This window comes from Ruditapes philippinarum, unplaced genomic scaffold (assembly GCF_026571515.1).
Source record: "Ruditapes philippinarum isolate M1 unplaced genomic scaffold, ASM2657151v2 ctg8989_1_1_1_1, whole genome shotgun sequence".
In the NCBI taxonomy this organism is placed as follows: domain Eukaryota; kingdom Metazoa; phylum Mollusca; class Bivalvia; order Venerida; family Veneridae; genus Ruditapes; species Ruditapes philippinarum.
The window spans coordinates 21,868-43,941 of NW_026851978.1; the positions used below are offsets into that span (position 1 = coordinate 21,868).

A 22,074-nucleotide genomic window follows, 5' to 3' on the forward strand; every position below is an offset into this window, starting at 1 on the left:
AATTTCACACCAATTATTTGAAGCCAGACTTATTGGCGCTAGTGATGTTCCGATTGTCGCAAGTCGCCGATGATCAGTTACTGTTATGTAAAACAACAATAATCGATTCACAAAAATTTGTTTCCGCGACGTCATCGAAAAATGTTTGAAGTATCAAAGGAATCAATTCTGACGGTAATTTTCTTTTAGGAACACCTCGCCGATCGCAAAAAAAAATCACTCAGAGACAATTTGGAGTTGAAATAAACAGGATCAATAAGTGATGTAAACAATAGTAATATAATTTGATGTGAAATTATAAATTATTTGATTTCCATTGAAAAATAAAATCTATTTCGTAAAATTATGACTATAAAGGTTAAAACTGTCTTGAAAATGCTAAATGAAGTTCATGATACTAAATATAATCAAGTGCCTTGGTAAGAAATGTTTACTTCCCTATTTCTTTTTTAACGCGGACTTTATTCGAAAGTTACCGATTATGTCCCATCCGACTGAACCGATGATCGATTGGAACAAATGTAATCCGATTTCCATCACTAATTGGCGCTGATTAACTCACTGACTGTCCAGACTTGTGAAAATTTTGCAACTGACATGCGTGTTTTAAGACAATCGTGATAATTACAGTACGCTTTGCATGCTCTTTTATTACCTAAAATTACATCGATTATTCGAAGTAAATTTTAAATCCCCTGTTCTTGGAATAATCAGGGTTAAACTGTAAAACTATATAAACGTCTTTATTATCTAATGAAAAAAGACGTTTCAACATGAAGTATTATAATATATTATAAGAAGAAGTGTATCATTTTCAGGTGCTGAATCCCTTCTATATTTTTCAAATTGCAAGCATCATTTTGTGGTCCCTGGATCAATACTATTACTATGCTGCCTGTATTTTCCTAATCTCCTGCATTTCCATGGGAGTGTCACTGTACGAAACTAAACGGGTAAGTCTGTATTTTACATGTAGCCTAACAATTTTAATGTCATTTTTAGCTCAACTGTTATATTAATACAATAGGGCTATCCAACTCACCTAGGTGTTGGTGTCTGCGTCACACATGTAGTTAAGTTCTTTGTTCCACCCCTCTGGTGTCGTCTCATTCTGCTTCACTGTACGAAATGGCCGCCCGAGCTATAAGAAGAAAAATCTTGCTCAGCTTTCACAGGCCAATCTGCTGGTGGGATTTCGACTAAACTTCACAGGAGTGGTCAGTAACATACATACATGTAGTTGTGAGCGATATATGTTTTTGTGTCAAAAAACCCTTCTAGTATATATTAGAAATCTTACCTAGATTTAAATACATATACCGAAACAAGACTTTTTATGCCCCCACAATGTGGGAGCATATAGCGTTGCACTTGTCCGTCCGTCCGTCAGTCCGTCCGTCCGTCCGTCCGTACGTCCCGAAATCTTGTGAACGCAACTCCTCTTAAACCGGATGGCAGATTTTGCTTAAACTTACAGGGATGAACAACCTTAATGTGTAGATGGTAGTAAAGGAAGGAATTTTTGCTGCGACCAAATTTTACAGAATTATGGCCCTTTGTTGATTTTTTCACTATATACTATGTAGAAATTTTGTGAACGCAACTCCTTCTTAAACCGGATGGCAGATTTTGCTTAAACTTACAGGGATGAACAACCTTAATGTGTAGATGGTAGTAAAGGAAGGAATTTTTGCTGCGACCAAATTTACAGAATTATGGCCCTTTGTTGATTTTTCACTATATACTATGTAGAAATTTTTGTGAACGCAACTCCTCTTAAAACCGGATGGCAGATTTTGCTTAAACTTACAGGGATGAACAACCTAAAGGTGTAGATGGTAGTAAAGGAAGGAATTTTTGCTGCGACCAAAATTTTTACAGAATTATGGCCCTTTGTTTGATTTTTTCACTAGATACTATGTAGAAATTTTTGTGAACGCAACTCCTCTTAAACCGGATGGGCAGATTTTGCTTAAAACTGACAGGGATGAACAACCTTAATGTGTAGATGGTAGTAAAGGAAGGAATTTTTTGCTGCAACCAAATTTTACAGAATTATGGCCCTTTGTTGATTTTTTCATTATATACTATGTAGAAATTTTGTGAACGCAACTCCTCTTAACCGGATGGCAGATTTTGCTTAAACTTCCAGGGATGAACAACCTTAATGTGTAGATGGCAGTAAAGGAAGGAATTTTTGCTGCAAACCAAATTTTACAGAATTATGGCCCTTTGTTGATTTTTTCATTATATACTATGTAGAAATTTTGTGAACGCAACTCCTCTTAAACCGGAATGGCAGATTTTGCTTAAAACTTCCAGGGATTAACAACCTTAATGTGTAGATGGTAAGTAAAGGAAGGAAATTTTTGCTGCGACCAAATTTAACAGAATTATGGCCCTTTGTTGATATTTAGTTTTCAACTTGTGGCACATGTAGTCCAAAAAATATTTGACCTAGAGTCATAAGATTGACAGAACAGTGGTGTGTGGGGGCATCCGTGTCCTATGGACACATTTCTAGTTTTTTTAAACCTTCATTAGTTGAAAATTGCTAAATTTAAATTGTGTATTCATTTTCTTATTGCTAGCAAATGGTAACCTTACATAACATGGTGAGCACAGCTTCTACTGCGGTGTCTGTAGTCAGGGAGGACGGTACCTATGACAACATTCCTGTGACTGACCTAGTTCCTGGAGATGTTATTGTGATACCGTCTCACGGCTGTACGATGACATGTGATGCTGTGTTGATGGCGGGAACTTGCATTGTGAACGAGAGCATGCTAACAGGTAATCTATTTAATCCAGCATATCTGACTGTTATTCTGCTTATCTGACTTTTATCCTACTTATATCTTCCTTTTGTACGTTTCTAATGCATTCTTCTAGTGTTGTACATCTGCTGATATATACTTTAAAGCTCTTTGATTCTACTTTTAGGATTCCTTAGGGGCGAAAAGAGCTAAGTTGAAAATTTCAAAATGAAATTATAGGTTCATTGTACCATAAAGTGTTTTAAAAAAGTTCAGTGCTAATTGCCTCTTTGGCTCAGTGTAGATTTAATAAGTTTATCAAATGCATAACAAACTGTTAATGTTAAACTTAAATTTTAATATATATATATATTTTTTTTTTGGTTATATTTTAAAATAACTCATGAGCCTATATGTATTAGATAATAATATCACTTAAATTATCATTTGAAATTTCATGGTGTATTTATTAGTATAAATATTGTTAGTTTTGCCTATCTGTACATTTTGCACTTTTTCTCTGTTATTGGTGACTACAATCATATCATTTTTTGCTTTATCAATCATTACTTCAATTTAATTGATCTATTTTAATAATATTTGTGTATATATGTTGTGTATATGTTGTGTACATGTAAACTGATTGTAATAATGTTATGCTGAGGCCCACATGGAAGATCGGGAAACTGAATGTGTAAGCCTTGTTAAATAAAGTCGTTACTTACTTACTTACTTACTTACTTACTAATGTGAATGTTACAATGTATAGGTGAGAGTGTGCCGATAACAAAAACTCCGCTACATCAGTGTGAGGACGAGGAGATTTATTCCCCGGAGCAGCATAAACGTCATACACTCTTCTCTGGCACAAAAGTTATACAAACACGATATTATGGCCAGTACAAAGTCCTTGCTGTTGTTGTCAGGACAGGTAAACTAATCTATTCTCAGCTTCGAAGACTATATTAGCTGTGCCATGACAAAACCAACATGCGTTTTTGACCAGCATGGATCAAGACCAGCCTAGGCATCCGCGCAGTCTGATCAAGATCCATGCTGTTTGCTTACAAACCATTTAACAAGTAGAGAAACTGAAAGCAAACAGCATGGATCTTGATCAGACTGCGCGGATGGGCAGGCTGGTCTGGATCCATGCTGGTCGCAAATTCATTATGTTGGTTTTGTCATGGTGTGGCTAATTGTTTTATCTGTATTAGATAAAAGATTTTTATAATTTATAAATGTTAAAATTGTATTCATACTCTATGGGCGATGCTGGATGTTGTTAGAGTTAATGCCTCTGTTACTTAACACACATGAATATTTAACTTTTACAAGTGCTCAGAACAAATTTTTAGGCTGATAGATAACTGTATCAGTATCAATTTCCACATAAAACAACTGAAAGAATTTGTAAAATAACTTAATAACATTCTGAGAATTTTTCAAATGAATGACAAAACAGCAGAGGACAGTATTACTGCAGTAATATATATTTACAGGTTTCAGCACGGCGAAGGGAGAACTTGTACGAGGTATTTTGTTTCCGAAACCTCTCGGCTTTAAATTTTATCAGGATGCGATGAGGTTTATAATGTTCCTGGCTGTGGTGGCACTGTTTGGAATGTGTTACAGCATTATTCAGTATATCAGACTTAAGGTAAATATGATGATGAAAATGGATGGAGATATGTTTTATTTTTGTTTTTTCATTGCAACCTTTTAAAATGAAAATTTTTAAGTATATAATGATTATTTAAAATTCCTAAGTATATAAGGATTATGTAAAATTCTTAATATATTAAGATTATGAAAAATTCTTAAGTATATAATGATAATGTAAAATTCTTAACATATTAAGATTATGTAAAATTCTTAAGTATATAATGATAATGTAAAATTCTTAAGGATATAATGATTATGTAAAATTCTTAACATATTAAGATTATGTAAAATTCTTAAGGATATAATGATTATGTAAAATTCTTAAGTATACAGTAGAACACCACCTAATGACCACACCACAAATAGGACCACGCAGCTATTAAGGGCACTTTTAAAAAAAACCCCAAAATATTTGCCTTCTTATTCATTGAGAAAAATTGTCAGTATACCGACCACATCTCGTCTCTAATTTGGCATTGCGACCACTTCTGTCAGACAATTGTGTGTATTTCTTATTTATCACATAAATTGCGGCGCAGGAGTGTAATAAAGCCATTTAATAAAAGCGATATTACACTAGTGTAATAACACTTTGACGTGACGTCATTTGCGCTATATACAAACAAAGCATTAAAGCCCGCTAATGTTAGTGTTACATTATAGGCGTGTAAATGAAAAATGGCTATTTTTAACAGTTTACCATTCTTATTTTATATATGTGATAAATAGAATATTATATTCGTGTAGATTCAATACTAAATTTATTGAACTCGTTGAATAAAACAATATTATGCTTGCCAGAGGCTCGCATAATATGATTTTATTCATTTTGTTCTATAAATTTAGTATTAACCTACACTCATTTAATATCCTCTATTTAAATCATTAACCTGTATTACAACCATGCAACATAATGACCACCCAACACCATGTGTTTATTGCCTAATTGCCCCATGAATCTTTCCTCTGGCATAAACAAATACACCTGGTCAAATGAGGTCATTATCTGTCTTGGTTTATTAGACGCTTGATATTAACGTCAAGCGTCAGCGTGATTGGGATTAAGTTTCTTCAGCTATGGTGTGAGAAACAATTTTACTGTAATTAACAGGTGGTCAATAGCCTTTTAATTTGTTTGTTGATGGCAAGTATGTCACAAGTTGCTAATTTCACTAAACGACTGTTAAAGTGTGTTTTATTTAGATACTATAGTGTACTATTAATAGTTGTAATGGCAAGAAAGGATTATTATACCCCCACCACAAAATGTGGGGGGGCTATAATGGATTCGCTTTGTCGCGTCGGTCGGTCCGTCGGTCGGTCGGTCCGTCCGTCTCCATTTTCGTGTCCGCTCTATAACTTCTATACCAATTGAAGGATTTTCTTCAAACTTGGCTCAAATGTTCACCTCAACAAGGGGATGTGCAGAACCCATATTGCCCATGTGTCAGTTCAAGGTCAAGGTCACAATTGAAGGTCAAATATCAAACACTATCAAATATTACACAGTATGTCCTGTCCGCTCTGTAAGTCCTACACTACTTGAAAGATTTTCTTCAAACTTGGCTCAAATGTTCACCTCAACCAGGGGATGTGCAGAACCCATGTCGCCCATGTGTCAGCTCAAGGTCAAGGTCACAATTGAAGGTCAAATATCAAACAATTAAATATTACACAGTATGTCGTGTCCGCTCTGTAAGTCCTACACTACTTGAAAGATTTTCTTCAAATTTGGCTCAAATGTTCACCTCAACAAGGGGATGTGCAGAACCCATGTTGCCCATGTGCCAGCTCAAGGTCAAGGTCACAATTGAAGGTCAAATATCAAACAATCAAATATTACACAGTATGTTGTGTCCGCTCTGTAAATCCTACACTAATTGAAAGATTTTCTTCAAACTTGGCTCAAATATTCACCTCAACAAGGGGATGTGCAGAATCCATGTTGCCCATGTGTCAGCTCAAGGTCAAGGTCACAATTGAAGGTCAAATATCAAACAATCTAATATTACACAGTATGTCATGTCCGCTCTGTAAGTCCTACACTAATTGAAAGATTTTCTTCAATCTTGGCTCAAATGTTCATCTCAACCAGGGGATGTGCAGAACTTATGTCACTCTTTTGCTGGCTTAAGGTCAAGGTCACACTTTAAGGTCAAAAATTGACTTAGAAAATATTCTTAAATTTTAACATTTATTTGAATATTTCTAAATCTAGAAAAGGTATTTGCTTGAAAATATTTTTGAAGGGTCACAATTCTGATATGCTGTTCGTTCAAGTTTCATAACTCTGTATTGCATTTTACCAAAGTTATGCCCCTTTTTAAGTCTTCAAATTTACATACAATCAAATATTAGACAATATGTTGTGTCAGCTCTATAAATCCTATACAAATGGAAGAATTTTCTTCAAACTTTACTCAAATTTTCACCTCAACAAGGTTATGTGCAGAATCCATGTCACCTTTGTGCCGGCTAAAGGTCAAGGTCACACTTGAAAGTCAAAAATTGACTTAGAAAATGTTCTTATATTTTAACATGTACTTGAATAATTCTGAAACTAGCGCAGGCATTTGCTTGAAACTTAAAAGATATATGAGGTGTGGCAAATAAGATATGCAGGTCAAGTTTCATTACTCTGTATTGCATTTTGACAAAGTTATGCCCCTTTTTAAGTCTTCAAATTTACATACAACCAATATATTGTGTCTACTCTATAAATTCTATACTAATGGAAGGATTTCTCAAATGTTCAACCAAACTGGGTGATGTGCAAAACCCATCTTACCCTTGTGCCAGATTAAGGTCAAGGCCACACTTGAAGGTCAAAAATTGACTTATAAATAAAATGTTTAATACATTGGGAAAATGAAAGGTTATTTGTAACTGTTTCGAACATGATTTGATAATATATATTTATACTATTACCTGTACAATTAGTCTTTTTTTTCACCAGAGATAATTTCTTTTTATGTATTTGTGCCACATTAGTTATTCCCTTAACCACCTTTCCAAGTGGTCTTCTGTCAAGGACATTGGTGGGGGTATGAATCGCATTCAGCGATAGTTCTAGTTGATATCGTAGTGTCTTTACTAACTATTACAGTATGAAAGCAATATTTTTATAAAAATTGATGAAAAAATTGTATGTACTGATACAAAAGAAAAGTGAGATATAAAAATATATTTTCATTTATCAGGCATCACCTGAAAGGATAATTCTGCGTGTCCTTGACATCATTACAATAATTGTCCCCCCTGCTTTACCGGCGGCCATGACAGTTGGTACAGTGTATGCACAAAACAGATTAAAGAAGAAACAGATTTACTGTATCAGTCCTCCAAGGATAAATTTCTGCGGCAGATTGAACCTTCTATGTTTTGACAAGGTAAGACCACAAAAGGTTTTGTTACCGGTCTAGGGCAAAAGAGGTAGGATTTTCTTTCATATATTTATATATAACTCTTTTATATAATTTTATTAATTTTATGTATGTAAAATCGGTAAGGCAAAGAAAAAGTCTAGGGTTGGCTATTTAAAAAAAAAGGATAGGCAGGGAGACTGGAAACAACCTCAGTCATGTTTGAATGGCTTTGATTTTTATCTCGATAACAAAAGGAAGCAGGAATACATGTTGAGGACTGTACAGGGAACTGTAAGCTAATTGAATTTTAGCAGCTCAACCACCTTGCCTATGTCATAAATGAAAGCCGGTCAAGTACATTTAAAAGCACATTATGCCTCCGAAATCCATATCTTTTAATTCTTTGGAAATGTCCTGCATGTTGTAATAATGTTTTGATAATGGTTTAAGGGCATTTTAGATGTTAAACAACTGAAGAAGTAGCATCGAACAAACAGTTATGTATTGTAAAGGTAACAAAATGTAAAAAAAGTAGTATTTTGACTTCCATACAAAATACCAATTCACTGTGATTATACCAATTGCCAACATAACAAAATCAGCAAAAGTTTAAGCATATGGTAAATGAGTATTTTTTTTTGAAACTAACAAGATACCAAATTTAAAAAGTTTATGAGAAATAAAAATGATAGCATTTTTGAAGTGTATGGGTCTTAAGAAAATCAGTAGGTCAGGGTTAATTTTGAAATTTATGTTTTATTTCATAGACTGGGACTTTAACAGAAGATGGTCTGGACCTTGGAAAAGTTATACCAGTCAAAGATAAAAAGTAAACTCTTTGGTTTTGTTTTGTTTTGTTTGTTATATATGCATAATTTTATGATATACATGTACATGTAATACTTAAAATGGGTTTTTAATAATTTGAGTGGATCTAGAATATGTAAAAATATGTTTCTGAGTAATTTGGTAGTAAATAGTTAATGTTATATTGATTGTTTGAAGAACAGGGAGAGCTATTGCTTTCAAGTAAGCGTTGGTGTTTCCGTCACAATTTGGTTAAGATTTTGTGTGCAAGTTGGTATCTTCAAAACTACTAAAGAGAATAGATTGAAACTTCAGGCACTTGTTCTCTATCATTATCTAACATGATAAGTCTGAGTTTTGTTTTAAAAGAGTTATGCCCCTTTTCTTTCTCTCAAACATTTAAAGTCAAGCACACTGTCATACACAAAAGGTTTTTGTAAATCAAATAACTTATTGGTACAGATTTATAGTAAAAATGCAAATGCTCTAGTTTCAATTTTATTTTCTTTGCCTTTGTAAAAACATTCACTACTCTCAGAAATGTCTATAACTGATATATCTGGAGAGGGCGGCACTTGCTCGAGTGGAAAATAGTTCAGAGTTGTTAAAGAATCTGAGGACAGTAACAAATTTATTTTGAGCCGGTGATGACTGGCATACTTGCTTTCCTTACTTCTGTTTTCTGTTCGATGTCCTGATTTTGCAGTTTGTCCAACTAATGTGGCACAACCAAGTAAAGATGAGGAACCATCATATTATTAATCAGTAGTTTTGTATTGTATGTGATTATCATGATTAATGTATAAGAGAATGTTTGCAGTTTTACACACGGAATTAATGATCCTAGTCTGATGGAGAGAGGAGATTTTCTGGTTGGCATGGCAACGTGTCATTCTCTGACAATCATTGACGGAGAAATCTCGGGAGATCCCATGGATGTGATAATGTTTAATGCTACAAAATGGGTGAGTTTATATGCTTAGATGTTATGTTTAATGCTACAAAATGGGTGAGTTTATATGCTTAGATGTTATGTTTAATGCTACAAAATGGGTGAGTTTATATGCTTAGATGTTATGTTTAATGCTACAAAATGGGTGAGTTTATATGCTTAGATGTTATGTTTAAAGGTGCATTACTCATAATGAGGTGGCAAAGTTTCCAGTTTCTAATTATTTTGTGGGCATTTAAATAAATCAGATTAATTTTTAGCTCGACTATTCGATAAGAATAAGTAGAGCTATTGCAGTCACCTGAGCGTCGGCGTCGGCATAACCACTTATGTTAAAGTTTTTGTAATAGTTCAAATATTTTCAAAGTCCATAGACATATGGCTTTGAAACTTTGCACACTTGTTCACCATCATGACCCCAACCTGTAGACAGGAGGAGGTAACTCTATCAAGCATTTTGACAGAATTATGCCCCTTTTTCGACTTAGAATTTACGTTAAAGTTTTTGTAATAGTTCAAATATTTTCAAAGTCCATAGACATATGGCTTTGAAACTTTGCACACTTGTTCACCATCATGACCCCAACCTGTAGACAGGAGGAGGTAACTCTATCAAGCATTTTGACAGAATTATGCCCCTTTTTCGACTTAGAATTTATGTTAAAGTTTTTGTAATAGTTCAAATATTTTCAAAGTCCATTGACATATGGCTTTGAAACTTTGCACACATGTTCAACATCATGACCCCAACCTGTAAACAGGAGGAGGTAACTCTATCAAGCATTTTGACAGAATTATGCCCCTTTTTCGACTTAGAATTATGTTAAAGTTTTTGAAATAGTTCAAATATTTTCAAAGTCCATTGACATATGGCTTTGAAACTTTGCACACTTGTTCACCATCATGACCCCAACCTGTAAACAGGAGGAGGTAACTCTATCAAGCATATTTTAACTTTCAAGCACTAAGAATAGTCGAGCGTTGCTGTCCTACCGACAGCTCTTGTTCAAAGTGGGTGTTGAATTGCCTTGATTGTACAAAATGATGTTGTTGACTTTACGTAGAAGTTAAACAGATCAATAATTGTAATGTAAAATATGTGCACATGTATGCATGAGTAAAGTTTTAGTTGAACAATATGAGATGTCAGTGTTGCAGGTTTTCATAATGAGACTTGTTTTAAGATATTCTGTATGGAATTAAATTTTTAATCCTCTGAATAACATCTTACTGGGTGACATAAATTCTCTCAGCTGTTGTTGTATCGCTTATTATTGTATCAAAGTTTGGGGACATTTCTGTTGAAAATGTGTCAGAGTTAAATCGTATACATATACATGCACAGTGCGTTAACTGGAGTGCAGGTACCGTATTAGTTACCCCCACTCCAGAGCATGCCCATTGATTGGCTCATTTTTGTTGGGTTTTACTTATTGTGACGGAAGAGAAAGGGAAAGTGATAGAAATATCATATTCAGATTCTCGTTTATTGGTTCCTTTTTTCTGGGGTTTATATTGTGACAACAGGGAACGTGTTTTTATGTTTGACTATGATACAAAAGAGAAAGAACATCAAAACACTTGACAATCTGATTTATACTCGTAGCCCCCTGGTATAAATCAGATAGCCTTGTGTTTCGATGCTCTTTCTATTACTTATTGTATCATATTATCATGGCAGTGCATGTTGTTCCTTGAACTCATGGGTATGGGCTTTATTGCACTGGGATTCTATGTCTTTTAAATGTTAAGGACTAGGATTTGTATGTTTATTTACAGAGTCTAGAAGAGCCTGGTAGAGACACTAGTAAGTTTGATACAATCATGCCGACTGTGGTACGTCCAGCTACAAAAGACACTTTTATGCCAGATGAAGATTTAGGCGATGTAAGTCTCCTATTATATAATTTATTATAAATGTCCTCTGATGAAATAACCGACATTTGCATCTGTTTAAGTACAAGTATAGGGATCACTTTTTATGTATTTTACATTTTCTATTTCTATCCATTTATTATATAATAAATGTGTGTTGACATGTTTCTTTTCATACGCCTTAAGTTACACAACATGTCAATAATCAATCTGGTGCATAATCTATTCAAAATGAAGAAAATAGAAAACAAATTCAGTTTTTTTTTATTCATTTTATAATAAAGAAAATATATATGATAAACAGCATTGTGTGCTATCCTGATGAATTGTATTGTTGTAGTTGCAGAGCTCTTCCATTCTCAATTTTTTTGCTAACATTAAATAACCCTTACTCCTTGAAAAAATCCTAGACCCTAAGTGACCTGTTTCGTGATTTTAGGATTTTAAAAGAATTTATGTCCAGTATATCGTATGCGGAATGTACATTTTCCTCTTTTCCACCATGGAACTTGGGAGGAAAAGTGGAAAGGCTCAATTAAACCCTGCATCTGAAGCATGGCAGTGTCAGAATTTTGTCCATAGTCACCTCATTTTATTTGAAAACTGATTAATTAAATTCTTCAAGGATTCTCTGCACATTTTCTTTTGAATCGCCTATAGCTTAAATTATCAATGGGTATGAAAATAAGGTAAAAAAAAACAAACCATCAACAAATTAAAGAACTATTCTCACCTTTATTATATAGGCCACACAGTTTGAAGTTGGAATTGTGCGTCAGTTTACATTTTCGTCAAGTTTAAAGCGTATGAGTGTTATAACACGGACATTAGGCAAGAGTCACATGGATGTATATTGTAAAGGAGCAGTGGAGACAATCTGTATGCTATGTAACCAAGACACTGGTGAGTGCATTGTTTAACCATCTCTTTATTGTGTGTATCTAGGCAACCGGTGAATGTTTAACCATCTGTATAATGTGTGATTTAGATACGGTTGAGTTTCTACCCATTTTTACTGTGTTCCAAGAACTGGTGAATGTTTAATTATTTGTTTAGTGTGTAACCAGGCAACCAGTGAGAGTTTATTTTCAATATGTCCATCTAGTAATCAAAGAGTCTCAAGCTGTTTGGGTTAAAAACCTGTCTGGGCCGAGGCCTTGTTCCTGTGAGCAAGAAATTTTACACTCATTGCTCAGTACATGATGGTTCCAGGAACAGATTGGAGGGTGTGTTTATAAGCTCCTAGCTTTTTACTTTATCAAAGTAAAATATATTCTATATAATATTTTTATTTTAGTTTGATTCTGATGAAAGTTTGAAGCAAATTTGAACTATTCTAGAGTCTGCTTTCTGGAATTCACCAGTACTCACTACTTGTGTTATATAAAAACATGATCATGACAGTTGAAGTGCTCAAACCAACGATTCCCCTGTCATTTTTTCTGTATCAGTGTCAAACCCTCTGTTTAGGTAAACAGCTGCTAAGAGTTTAACTGTTTGAGTTATGGCTCTTGATTGTTGAAATATTTTAATCTTTTGAGATACTCTTACAATAGTTAATCCTTGATATAATATATCTACAGTTCCTGAAGACATTGATGGGGTGCTAAGACAGTATGCTGTTCAAGGTCTCAGAGTTATAGGACTTGCTTCACGGTCTTTGGATCCCAAAATTACCTGGCATCAGGCCCAAAGAATCCCTAGGTAAGTGAAAATGATGTTTCTTTTCAAAAACGAATGACTAAGTATTATTTTATGTGACTGTAATTTTGTACAAGGACAAAATGTGATAATAGTAATTGTGTGATTATATTGGTACAAATTAGAAAGTGATTCTTGTTACAGGAAGAAAGTTCAATATCCTATTATTCATGGTGTAAAATATGCTGTGGCATTTCTGTTTAGAGGGACAAAGTATTAGTAAAATGTAACATTTTAAGGGACAATATACCAGTACCACGTGACATGGCATTTCTATTTATAGGGACAAACTATAATGTATCATAAGGTTCATATTTTAAAGGGACAATAGGCATGACTAACACAAGAAGGTCTATTTTTGCATATTTTAACCTGTATTGGTATTTACATGGGTTGTAAGTACCTTTCTTTGTTACCTTCACAATAGTTAACTTTTAACCTTTAGCCTGCTTGCAGCGACTGAATCTCCCCATGCGACCAATGCAGACAAAGATCAGCCAGCATCTGAGCCATCTGATCATGGTCTGCACTGTTTGCAATTCAGTTAATACTTACCGGGTATTTGAAAATTTCCCCTAAAATGATGAATGGTATTGTCAATATTGAAAGATAGACATGTCCATTTAGATAATTTAGCATGATGTTTTCATGAAAATTGGCATGAATCTTGAAGCGTGCTGCTTTAAAGGCCTGGCCTAGGTACCTATATACTATAACATGTAATTTCTATTTACAGGGACAAAGTAGAATGTGATATGACATTTCTAGGCCTGATTGTGATGCAGAATAAACTAAAGAAGGAAACTAAACCTGTGATAAAAACTTTGCTTGCTGCCAACCTCAGATGTGTCATGATTACTGGTTAGTCTTTTTAAAGTAAAATCTTTTTTTATGCAGCCAGTAAGTTATTCCAGCAATTTGTTGTCATGATATTAGCTTGTATGATTTGAAAAGCTGATTTGATTCGAAAGCTAATATATGACTATGATTTGGAAAGCTGATATGAGTTGGAAAGCTAATACGATTTGGAAAGCTAATATGATTTGAAATGCTGATGTGATTTGAAAAGCTGATATGATTCGGAAAGCTGATATGATTTGGAAAACTGATATGATTTGGAAACCTAATATGATGTGAAAACCTGGTCTGATTTGGAAAGCTTATATGATTTGGAAAGGTGGTATGATTTGGAAAAGCTGATTTGATTTGGAAAGCTGATATGATTTGAAATGCTGATGTGATTTGATTTGGAAAGCTGATATATGATTTGGAAAGCTCATATTATTTTATTTGGAAAGCTGATATGATTTGATTTGGTAAGCTGTTTTGATTTGATTCGGAAAGCTCTATGATTTGATTCAGAAAGCTGATTTGATTTTAAATATGATTTGGAAAGGGATATCAATTTTGAGAGTGTTTTTCTAGAAAAATGCATGGTTGGCATTCAAATAAGTAGTAATAAGATCACCGAGGCCAATATATATGTAGATGATGTGTGAGCATTTCTTTTTTATGCTGTGCATAATTTGTGTAATTAATGCACTTGACTGTCCACGCTGTTTAACGTAGGAAAACTTTTTGTTTCAATTTGAGTTTTATACCTGCAAAAAATAGGTAAAAGTTGTGACATAAGCAAGCCACTATGTTAAAATATCATTTTCCAGCTTTTTATACCTGATTGCCAAACCTTAGTCCAAAATGAGTTACTCCGCATACATTGTTTCAAATATAATTGACATCAAACATGAGTTTTATTTTACGCAGGTGATATGATCACCACAGCAGTAAGTGTAGCACGTAACTGTGGGATGGTTGGATCCAGGGACCGTGTTGTGATAGTCGATGCGCATAAACCAGAGAGCAGCAATGATCAGGCGAGAATTGAATGGGAACTATCAGAAATGAATGTAGAGGAAAGTCCGGAGACATCCGATTATGATAGTGAGGTGAGTTATAACTACACTCCAGAAAACTATTTATGAAATTTTTACTTATTTTTAATTATTCACTGATAGATTAGAGGAAAAAAAAATGTACCGGAATCATAAATTGAAATTGATCACATTTTTTAATGGGGAAACAAAAGTTGAGAAATGAAAGATATTGCTTTGCAGTGATTTTATTTATGCTTGATATAGAGGCTTAATATAGGCTTTTTCTCAATTGACAGAACATTGGAAACTTTCAAACTAATGATAGTTGTAAAGATTTCTCATATTATAAGGCATATACAGCTTTAAAAATAAAAAAAAAATAAAAAAAAAAAGGAAAAAAAAAGTTATGGTAATCATTATCTGATAGTGAATGTCTTATGATAGGTTCCCAATTTTGTTATCATTTCCATATGTAGAAAGACATTGGCTGTTAATGTGGCCCAGATATATCCTTAATTTACAATAAATAGTAAAAATTAATAGAATCTCGCAAAACATAAACAAGTTGCAGCTAATTTTATTTTTGAGGGGCTTAGGATTTAAAAAAAATGAAATGGTAGATGAAGTAAGCCATTTGAATCAATGTGGGACATTGAATTGTTGGAATTGGGAAAAAATAGCATATTCAAGAAAAAGCATGTCAAGATCTTAGAATGAATGTTTGAATTAAACATGCTTTACACAAATTTATGTTTGCATGCATGCTGATACCCATGATTCTTTTGGCATAAATATTAAAGCTTTAAATTATACAACCTTTTGCCTGGACTGGTTTTCTGTCTTTTAATTATGTTGACTTGACTTGCTTTGACTGGTTATCACTTGGATAACAAGTTGCCTAGACATGTTTTAACGTAAGTAACAAGTTGCTTTGACTGGTTATCACTCAGATAACTAGTTGCCTTGACTGGTTATCACTCCAGTAACAAGATGACTTGACTGGTCATCACTCAGGTAACATGTTGCTTTGACAGGTTTAAACTTAAGTAACAAGTTGCCTTGACTGGTTATCACTTGGGTAACAAGATGCCTTGACTGGCTATTACTTGGGTAACAAGTTGCCTTGACTGGTTATCACTCAGGTAACATGTTGCTTTGACGGGTTTAAACTTGAGTAACAAGTTGCCTTGACTGGTTATCACTTGGGTAACAAGATGCCTTGACTGGCTATTACTTGGGTAACAAGTTGCCTTGACTGGTTATCACTCAGGTAACATGTTGCTTTGACGGGTTTAAACTTAAGTCACAAGTTGCCTTGACTGGTTATCACTTGGATAAAGAGATGCCTTGACTGGCTATTACTTGGGTAACAAGTTGCCTTGACTAGTTATCACTCAGGTAACAAGCTACCAGGACTGGTTATCATTCATGTGACACTTGCCTGGACTGTCTATCATTCTTATCACACAAATGCATGGACTTGTTAACATTTATGTAACACTATTGCCTTGAACTGGATATTATTTATGTTATAATTTTTTTCAAAACATTTTTAAAGTTATCAATATGAAACTTTGAATACTTGCTTATCATGACAAGGTGCATTGTTAGGCTTAGTTCATAATTCTTAAAGCAATGTTTTTGGATTTATGCCCCTTTTTAACTTTGAATGTGTTAACATCAAGTGCAGTGCTATTGTTTACATGTTTTTTTGACTTGCTATTAACAACAAAACACCCATTGTCTGGTTCACTGTTCCCTTTTATTTTTCCTTAACCTTTAACCTGCTGGAACTGAAAGTGATTAGTCTTTGCTACCAGTATAGAGCCAGGCCAGCCTACACATCTGATAGTGTCTGACCAGGTTCTATACTGCTGGTAGCTCAGCTTAGGTATTTTTAAAATGTAAATCCCTTTAAACTTTAAATAGACTATTCTGAATTCAATGTAGGTAAAGTCCATTAGACAAGTTCAGCAGGTTAAGGTACAAAATGCCTGTGACCACTTTTGCGTTATCTTATATATTACATGCATGTTATTAGATGTATTTACAGCTTTTGTTTCCCTGCTTTTTTCTGTTGATTATAATATTATCTATACAATAAACAATATGCTAGATAATGTTTTGATAGGTATGATTAGTTTCGAAGGAAATGCTGTAAATCTACCTTTAAAATAGATGTTATCCGGAACTCGATAAATGTGGGTTTTTCCAAGCTAATTTCCTGGTACAAACTTTTACAATTATACTTTCATGGTGCCCTACAGGTCACAATAGATTAGTCAACTTGTTGTGCTTATTCTCGAAGCTATAACTATAAAAGTTTGTTTGCACCCTCAGATTAGCTGAGAAAAACCCAAAATATTCTTAATTCCGGAGAGAAGTCTATTGAAATTTCATCTGCTTCCTTGCTTACATGTTCTTGCCCTATATTTTGTTACCTGACATATATTAGTACATGGTTGGAAATTTCTTTATTATCTTACCTTTTTGAAGAAAAATTAAAAAAAATTTCTTCCTTTTCCATGTTATTGTCTGCTACATTTCTTTTCTCAATTCTGTGATTATCAGTTTGTCTTTGCTTTTAACGATGCATGTAAAGAAGCAAAAACAGTTCATTATTAAATCAGAAAAAATAACAATAGAAAATGTTTTCTCCCTAGGTATACCATTTGAAATATAACCGTTGTTTTTAATTTGGATTCATATATAATGATTTTCTTGTACCCACATGTAAGTAGATAACGGATAAGCTGATTTGGTCTGTTAGAGAAGTAGGTCTACCAACACTAAATTTATGAAATCGTTTCTTTGTGCAATTTGTTTAACCTTTTAACTGCTGACAATTGTGTAACAGAAACAGACAAGAGGGTTGTTAACTCTGCTGAATTTGTGTAATAGATCAATTCAAAATTTAAGAGCTTTTGATATAAATATACAAAATTTAGTACTACCAACATCATAGGGCTTGGCCAGGCTGTACACTTGTGGTAAAGGCTAATTAATTTACTAATAAGCTAATGAATTTAATAATAAGTTTTCTACAAGTGAAAGGTTTATAGATTACAGCAGTAACAAGGTTAAAGAAGGGCAAGTTTGTTCTACAAGTCAGCAGCATTTTAGAAATAGTGTATACTGAATTAGTGTAGGTAAATTGATACTTAACTTATTGGACATGATGATTAAAATTACATTCTGCAAGCATGATAGTATTTTACTCAACAAGTTCAATAAATTTAATAGTGAATCTACACGAATATAATATTCTATTAATCACATACCCCCCAAAAAAGACTGTTTATAGTACATAAAAAGCAGTTTTTCATTGATCCGCCTGTAGTGTAACATTTAGCGCGAGTTCAAACGTAAATCTTGTGCAGTTACAAAATCGGTAGGGGTATGTGATAATATTACTTACATACTTCTTCTCTTTTACTTCCATTTCTTAATTAATTCTAACGATTCTTACTGATATTTTCTAGCCATGTGTATATTCTTTTTGCTGTTATTTTGTGCTACTAATTATGTGACATTATACAAGAAATTTGTAAGCCTTATTGAGTTACTGTGTGGGGAGATTTTCATGTACATGTTTATTTTCATGGGTCTTTTTTTTCAGCTAGCAAAAAAGAACAAATAAAATTCCAAAATATAATTCAGAGATTCATGTAGAGGTCTTGATGATTTTAAGCATTTGGGATTGTCGAATTTTGAATGAACGGTGACAGTTAGGATTTCAGTATCAAAATAAAAAGTTTTGGCCGCTGGTAGAACTGTATTATAAGAGCATAGTCGGATATCAGTTGGGCATGTTAGTAGGCATGATTTTATTCACAGCCAATTATTGTCTTAAAAAATGTATATAAGTTATGTATAAAACCGTAGCATTACTTTGTGAAAGAAAAAAGAAATTATTTCATTAATGATAATATAAACAGAAGCCATGGAAGCTGTGTATTAAGATAATATAAACTTATTTTGTCCTTGGTGAATATCACAATGTCCAGGTCAATACACTGCAATATTGACCGGGCAATCATACAATAACTGTATAATATACATGTACTGAAATAATGCATTGTAATGTGTATAGAGCCAAAGGGACCTGATAATTTATCAATAATTAGCCACACTGTTAAATTACCTTTCATACATCTGTTACACATAAAATAAAAAAAATGTGTATAAAAACAAGATATACGGCTCATTTACACTACCTTTTTATATAGGCCACCTACCTTAAGTAGCACATATTCTGAACATCCCAAATTGAAATCATTCTCAAATATCATGTTCGAAATACTCTGCATTTAGGCAACCACTTTTTTGACGCAGTCAGTGGCCGCTTATTTCAGTCTCAAATCATTAAAGAGCAGGAAAAAACTTCTGCCAGTTTGTTGTCTGTATAACTATGGTCTATGATAGCTAATTGAACTATTGGGATAATTATTGATAAAATGCCATGCTCCTTTGGTGAAATTTATTACATGTATAAGATAATCAAGGATTAATAATAAGATAATAAGAGCAAATGAATAATAGATGAATAATGTTTCAGGACACAACACCATTTTTAACATCTTCCTTGTATGAGAAGGTTAGTGTCGCACTTGTATTGTCTGCATGCCAGTTCTGATTTGATGATATTCCTTGTAGTTGTGTTATATAAGGGTCCATTGGCCTCTTTCAGTAGGTTTATCAACTTTTAAGTCACTGTATATGACTGTGAACAACAGTTGTGCTATCACTGTATATGACTGTGTACAAAAATATGGGAGGGATTTGTTTATGTACCTATCCAATATGGGAAGAATTTGTTTATGTACCTATCCAATATGGGAGGAATTTGTTTATGTTCCAATCCAATAAAGGAAGGATTTGTTTATGTGCCTATCCAATATGGTAAGGATTTTTTTATGTGTCTTTCCAATATGGTAGGGATTTGTTTATGTATTTATTCAATATGGAAGGATTTGTTTATGCACCTATCTGATATGGGAGGGATTGGCTTATGTACTTATCCAATATGGGAGGGATTTGTTTATGTACTTATCCAATATGATAGGGATTTGTTTATATACCTATCCAATATTGGAGGGATTTATTTATGTACTTATCCAATATTGGAGGGATTTGTTTATGAACCTATCCAATATGGGAGGGATTTGTTTATGTACTTATCCAATATTGGAGGGATTTGTTTATATACCTATCCAATATTGGAGGGATTTATTTATGTACTTATCCAATATTGGAGGGATTTGTTTATGAACCTATCCAATATGGGAGGATTTGTTTATGTAAATATCCAATATAGGAGGGATTGGTTTATGAACCTATCCAATATGGAAGGATTTGTTTTTGTACCTATCCAATATGGGAGGGATTTGTAAATGTAAATATCCAGTATGGGAGGGATTTGTTTATGTACCTATCCAGTATGGGAGGGATTTATATCCAACATTAGAGGGAATTCTTTTGTCTGTAATTTGGTGGTTATTTGCAGACGTGATAGCTAGTGAAATATGCTTTATTTTATGAGTTTATTGATGCATAACATTTCATCATGAATATGTGGTATTGTGAAAGGGGTAAAGGGGGGGAGGTCAAACAGGGAAAGGGATATAAAATTGCACATGAGAGGATAAAAAGGAAAAATCAGATCACAATTGGCATGTAGAAATTATAGCTATGTTTTCTACTTTTGAGTTTTGTACTCCTTAACAACTTCATGCTTTCCTTTTACTGTCTATGTCTCTTTTATAACATACAGGACTTACCAATAAAACCAAAGGTGATGACATTATCATGAGATAGAATGCCTGTTTTATAATGACACATTACTAAGTTATCTTTATTAGAAACCACCTATTTTTTATGCCCCCGCCATGTAATGGCCGGGGCATATAGTGTTACCCTGTTCCGTCATTCCGTCCTTCCGTCCTTCCGTCCTTCCGTCCTTCCGTCCTTCCGTCCTTCCGTCCTTCCGTCATTCTGTCATTCCGTCATCATCAGTTTCCGTTCATTATCTTAAGAACGGTTGGGCATATTCAACTCAAATTTGACATATGGATATGTCATGAGAAAATACAGGTCAAGTTCGAATTTGGTCATGGTTCGATGATTTTTGGCAGAGTTATGCCCCTTTTACTTTAAAAATAATATGAAATTTCAGTTTCCGTTCATTATCTTAAGAACGGTTGGACACATTCAATTCAAACTTGACATATGGATATGTCATAAGAAAATACAGGTCAAGTTCGAATTTGGTTATGGTTCAATGATTTTTGGCAGAGTTATGCCCCTTTTACTTTGAAAAAAATATGAAATTTTCAGTTTCCGTTCATTATCTCCCCAATGGTACAACACAATCAACTCAAACTTGACATATTGATATGTCATGAAAAAATACAGGTCAAGTTCGAATTTGGTCATGGTTCGATGATTTTTGGCAGAGTTATGCCCCTTTTACTTTGAAAATAATATGAAATTTTCAGTTTCCATTCATTATCTCCCTCAAGGTACAACACATTCAACTCAAACGTGACATATGGATGCGTCAAAGGAATGCGCAGGTCAAGTTCAAATTTGGTCATGGTTCAATGATTTTTGGCAGAGTTATGCCCCTTTCACTTTGAAAGTAATATGAAATTTTCAGTTTCCGTTTATTATCTTCCCAATGGTACAACACATTCAACTCAAATTTGACATATGGAAATGTTTTTGGAATGCTCAGGTCAACTTCAAATTTGGTCATGGTTCAATGATTTTTGGCAGAGTTATGCCCCTTTCACTTTGAAAGTAATATGAAATTTTCAGTTTCCGTTTATTATCTTCCCAATGGTACAACACATTCAACTCAAATTTGACATATGGATATGTTTTTGGAATGCTCAGGTCAAGTTCAAATTTGGTCATGGTTCAATGATTTTTGGCAGAGTAATGCCCCTTTCACTTTGAAAATAATATGAAATTTACAGTTTCTGTTCATTATCTACCCAACAGTGTCACATATTCAACTTTAATTTGACATATGGATATGTCAAAGGAATGGGCAGGTCAAGTTGGAATTTGGTCAT

At 33.8% G+C, this 22,074-nt stretch overlaps 1 protein-coding gene across 1 annotated transcript in view; it reads left to right on the forward strand.

The window, feature by feature from the left end:
- LOC132744546 (polyamine-transporting ATPase 13A3-like) overlaps positions 1-22,074 on the forward strand; it is a 64,874-nt gene that overhangs the window by 21,072 nt on the left and 21,728 nt on the right. Inside the window, exons 9-21 of the mRNA XM_060733297.1 lie at positions 819-953; positions 2,592-2,793; positions 3,526-3,687; positions 4,259-4,416; positions 7,622-7,810; positions 8,554-8,615; positions 9,414-9,558; positions 11,325-11,432; positions 12,167-12,323; positions 13,004-13,124; positions 13,858-13,982; positions 14,886-15,067; positions 19,554-19,592. Coding sequence (XP_060589280.1) covers positions 819-953; positions 2,592-2,793; positions 3,526-3,687; positions 4,259-4,416; positions 7,622-7,810; positions 8,554-8,615; positions 9,414-9,558; positions 11,325-11,432; positions 12,167-12,323; positions 13,004-13,124; positions 13,858-13,982; positions 14,886-15,067; positions 19,554-19,592 — 1,785 coding nt within the window. The remainder of the gene's footprint in view (positions 1-818; positions 954-2,591; positions 2,794-3,525; positions 3,688-4,258; positions 4,417-7,621; positions 7,811-8,553; positions 8,616-9,413; positions 9,559-11,324; positions 11,433-12,166; positions 12,324-13,003; positions 13,125-13,857; positions 13,983-14,885; positions 15,068-19,553; positions 19,593-22,074) is intronic.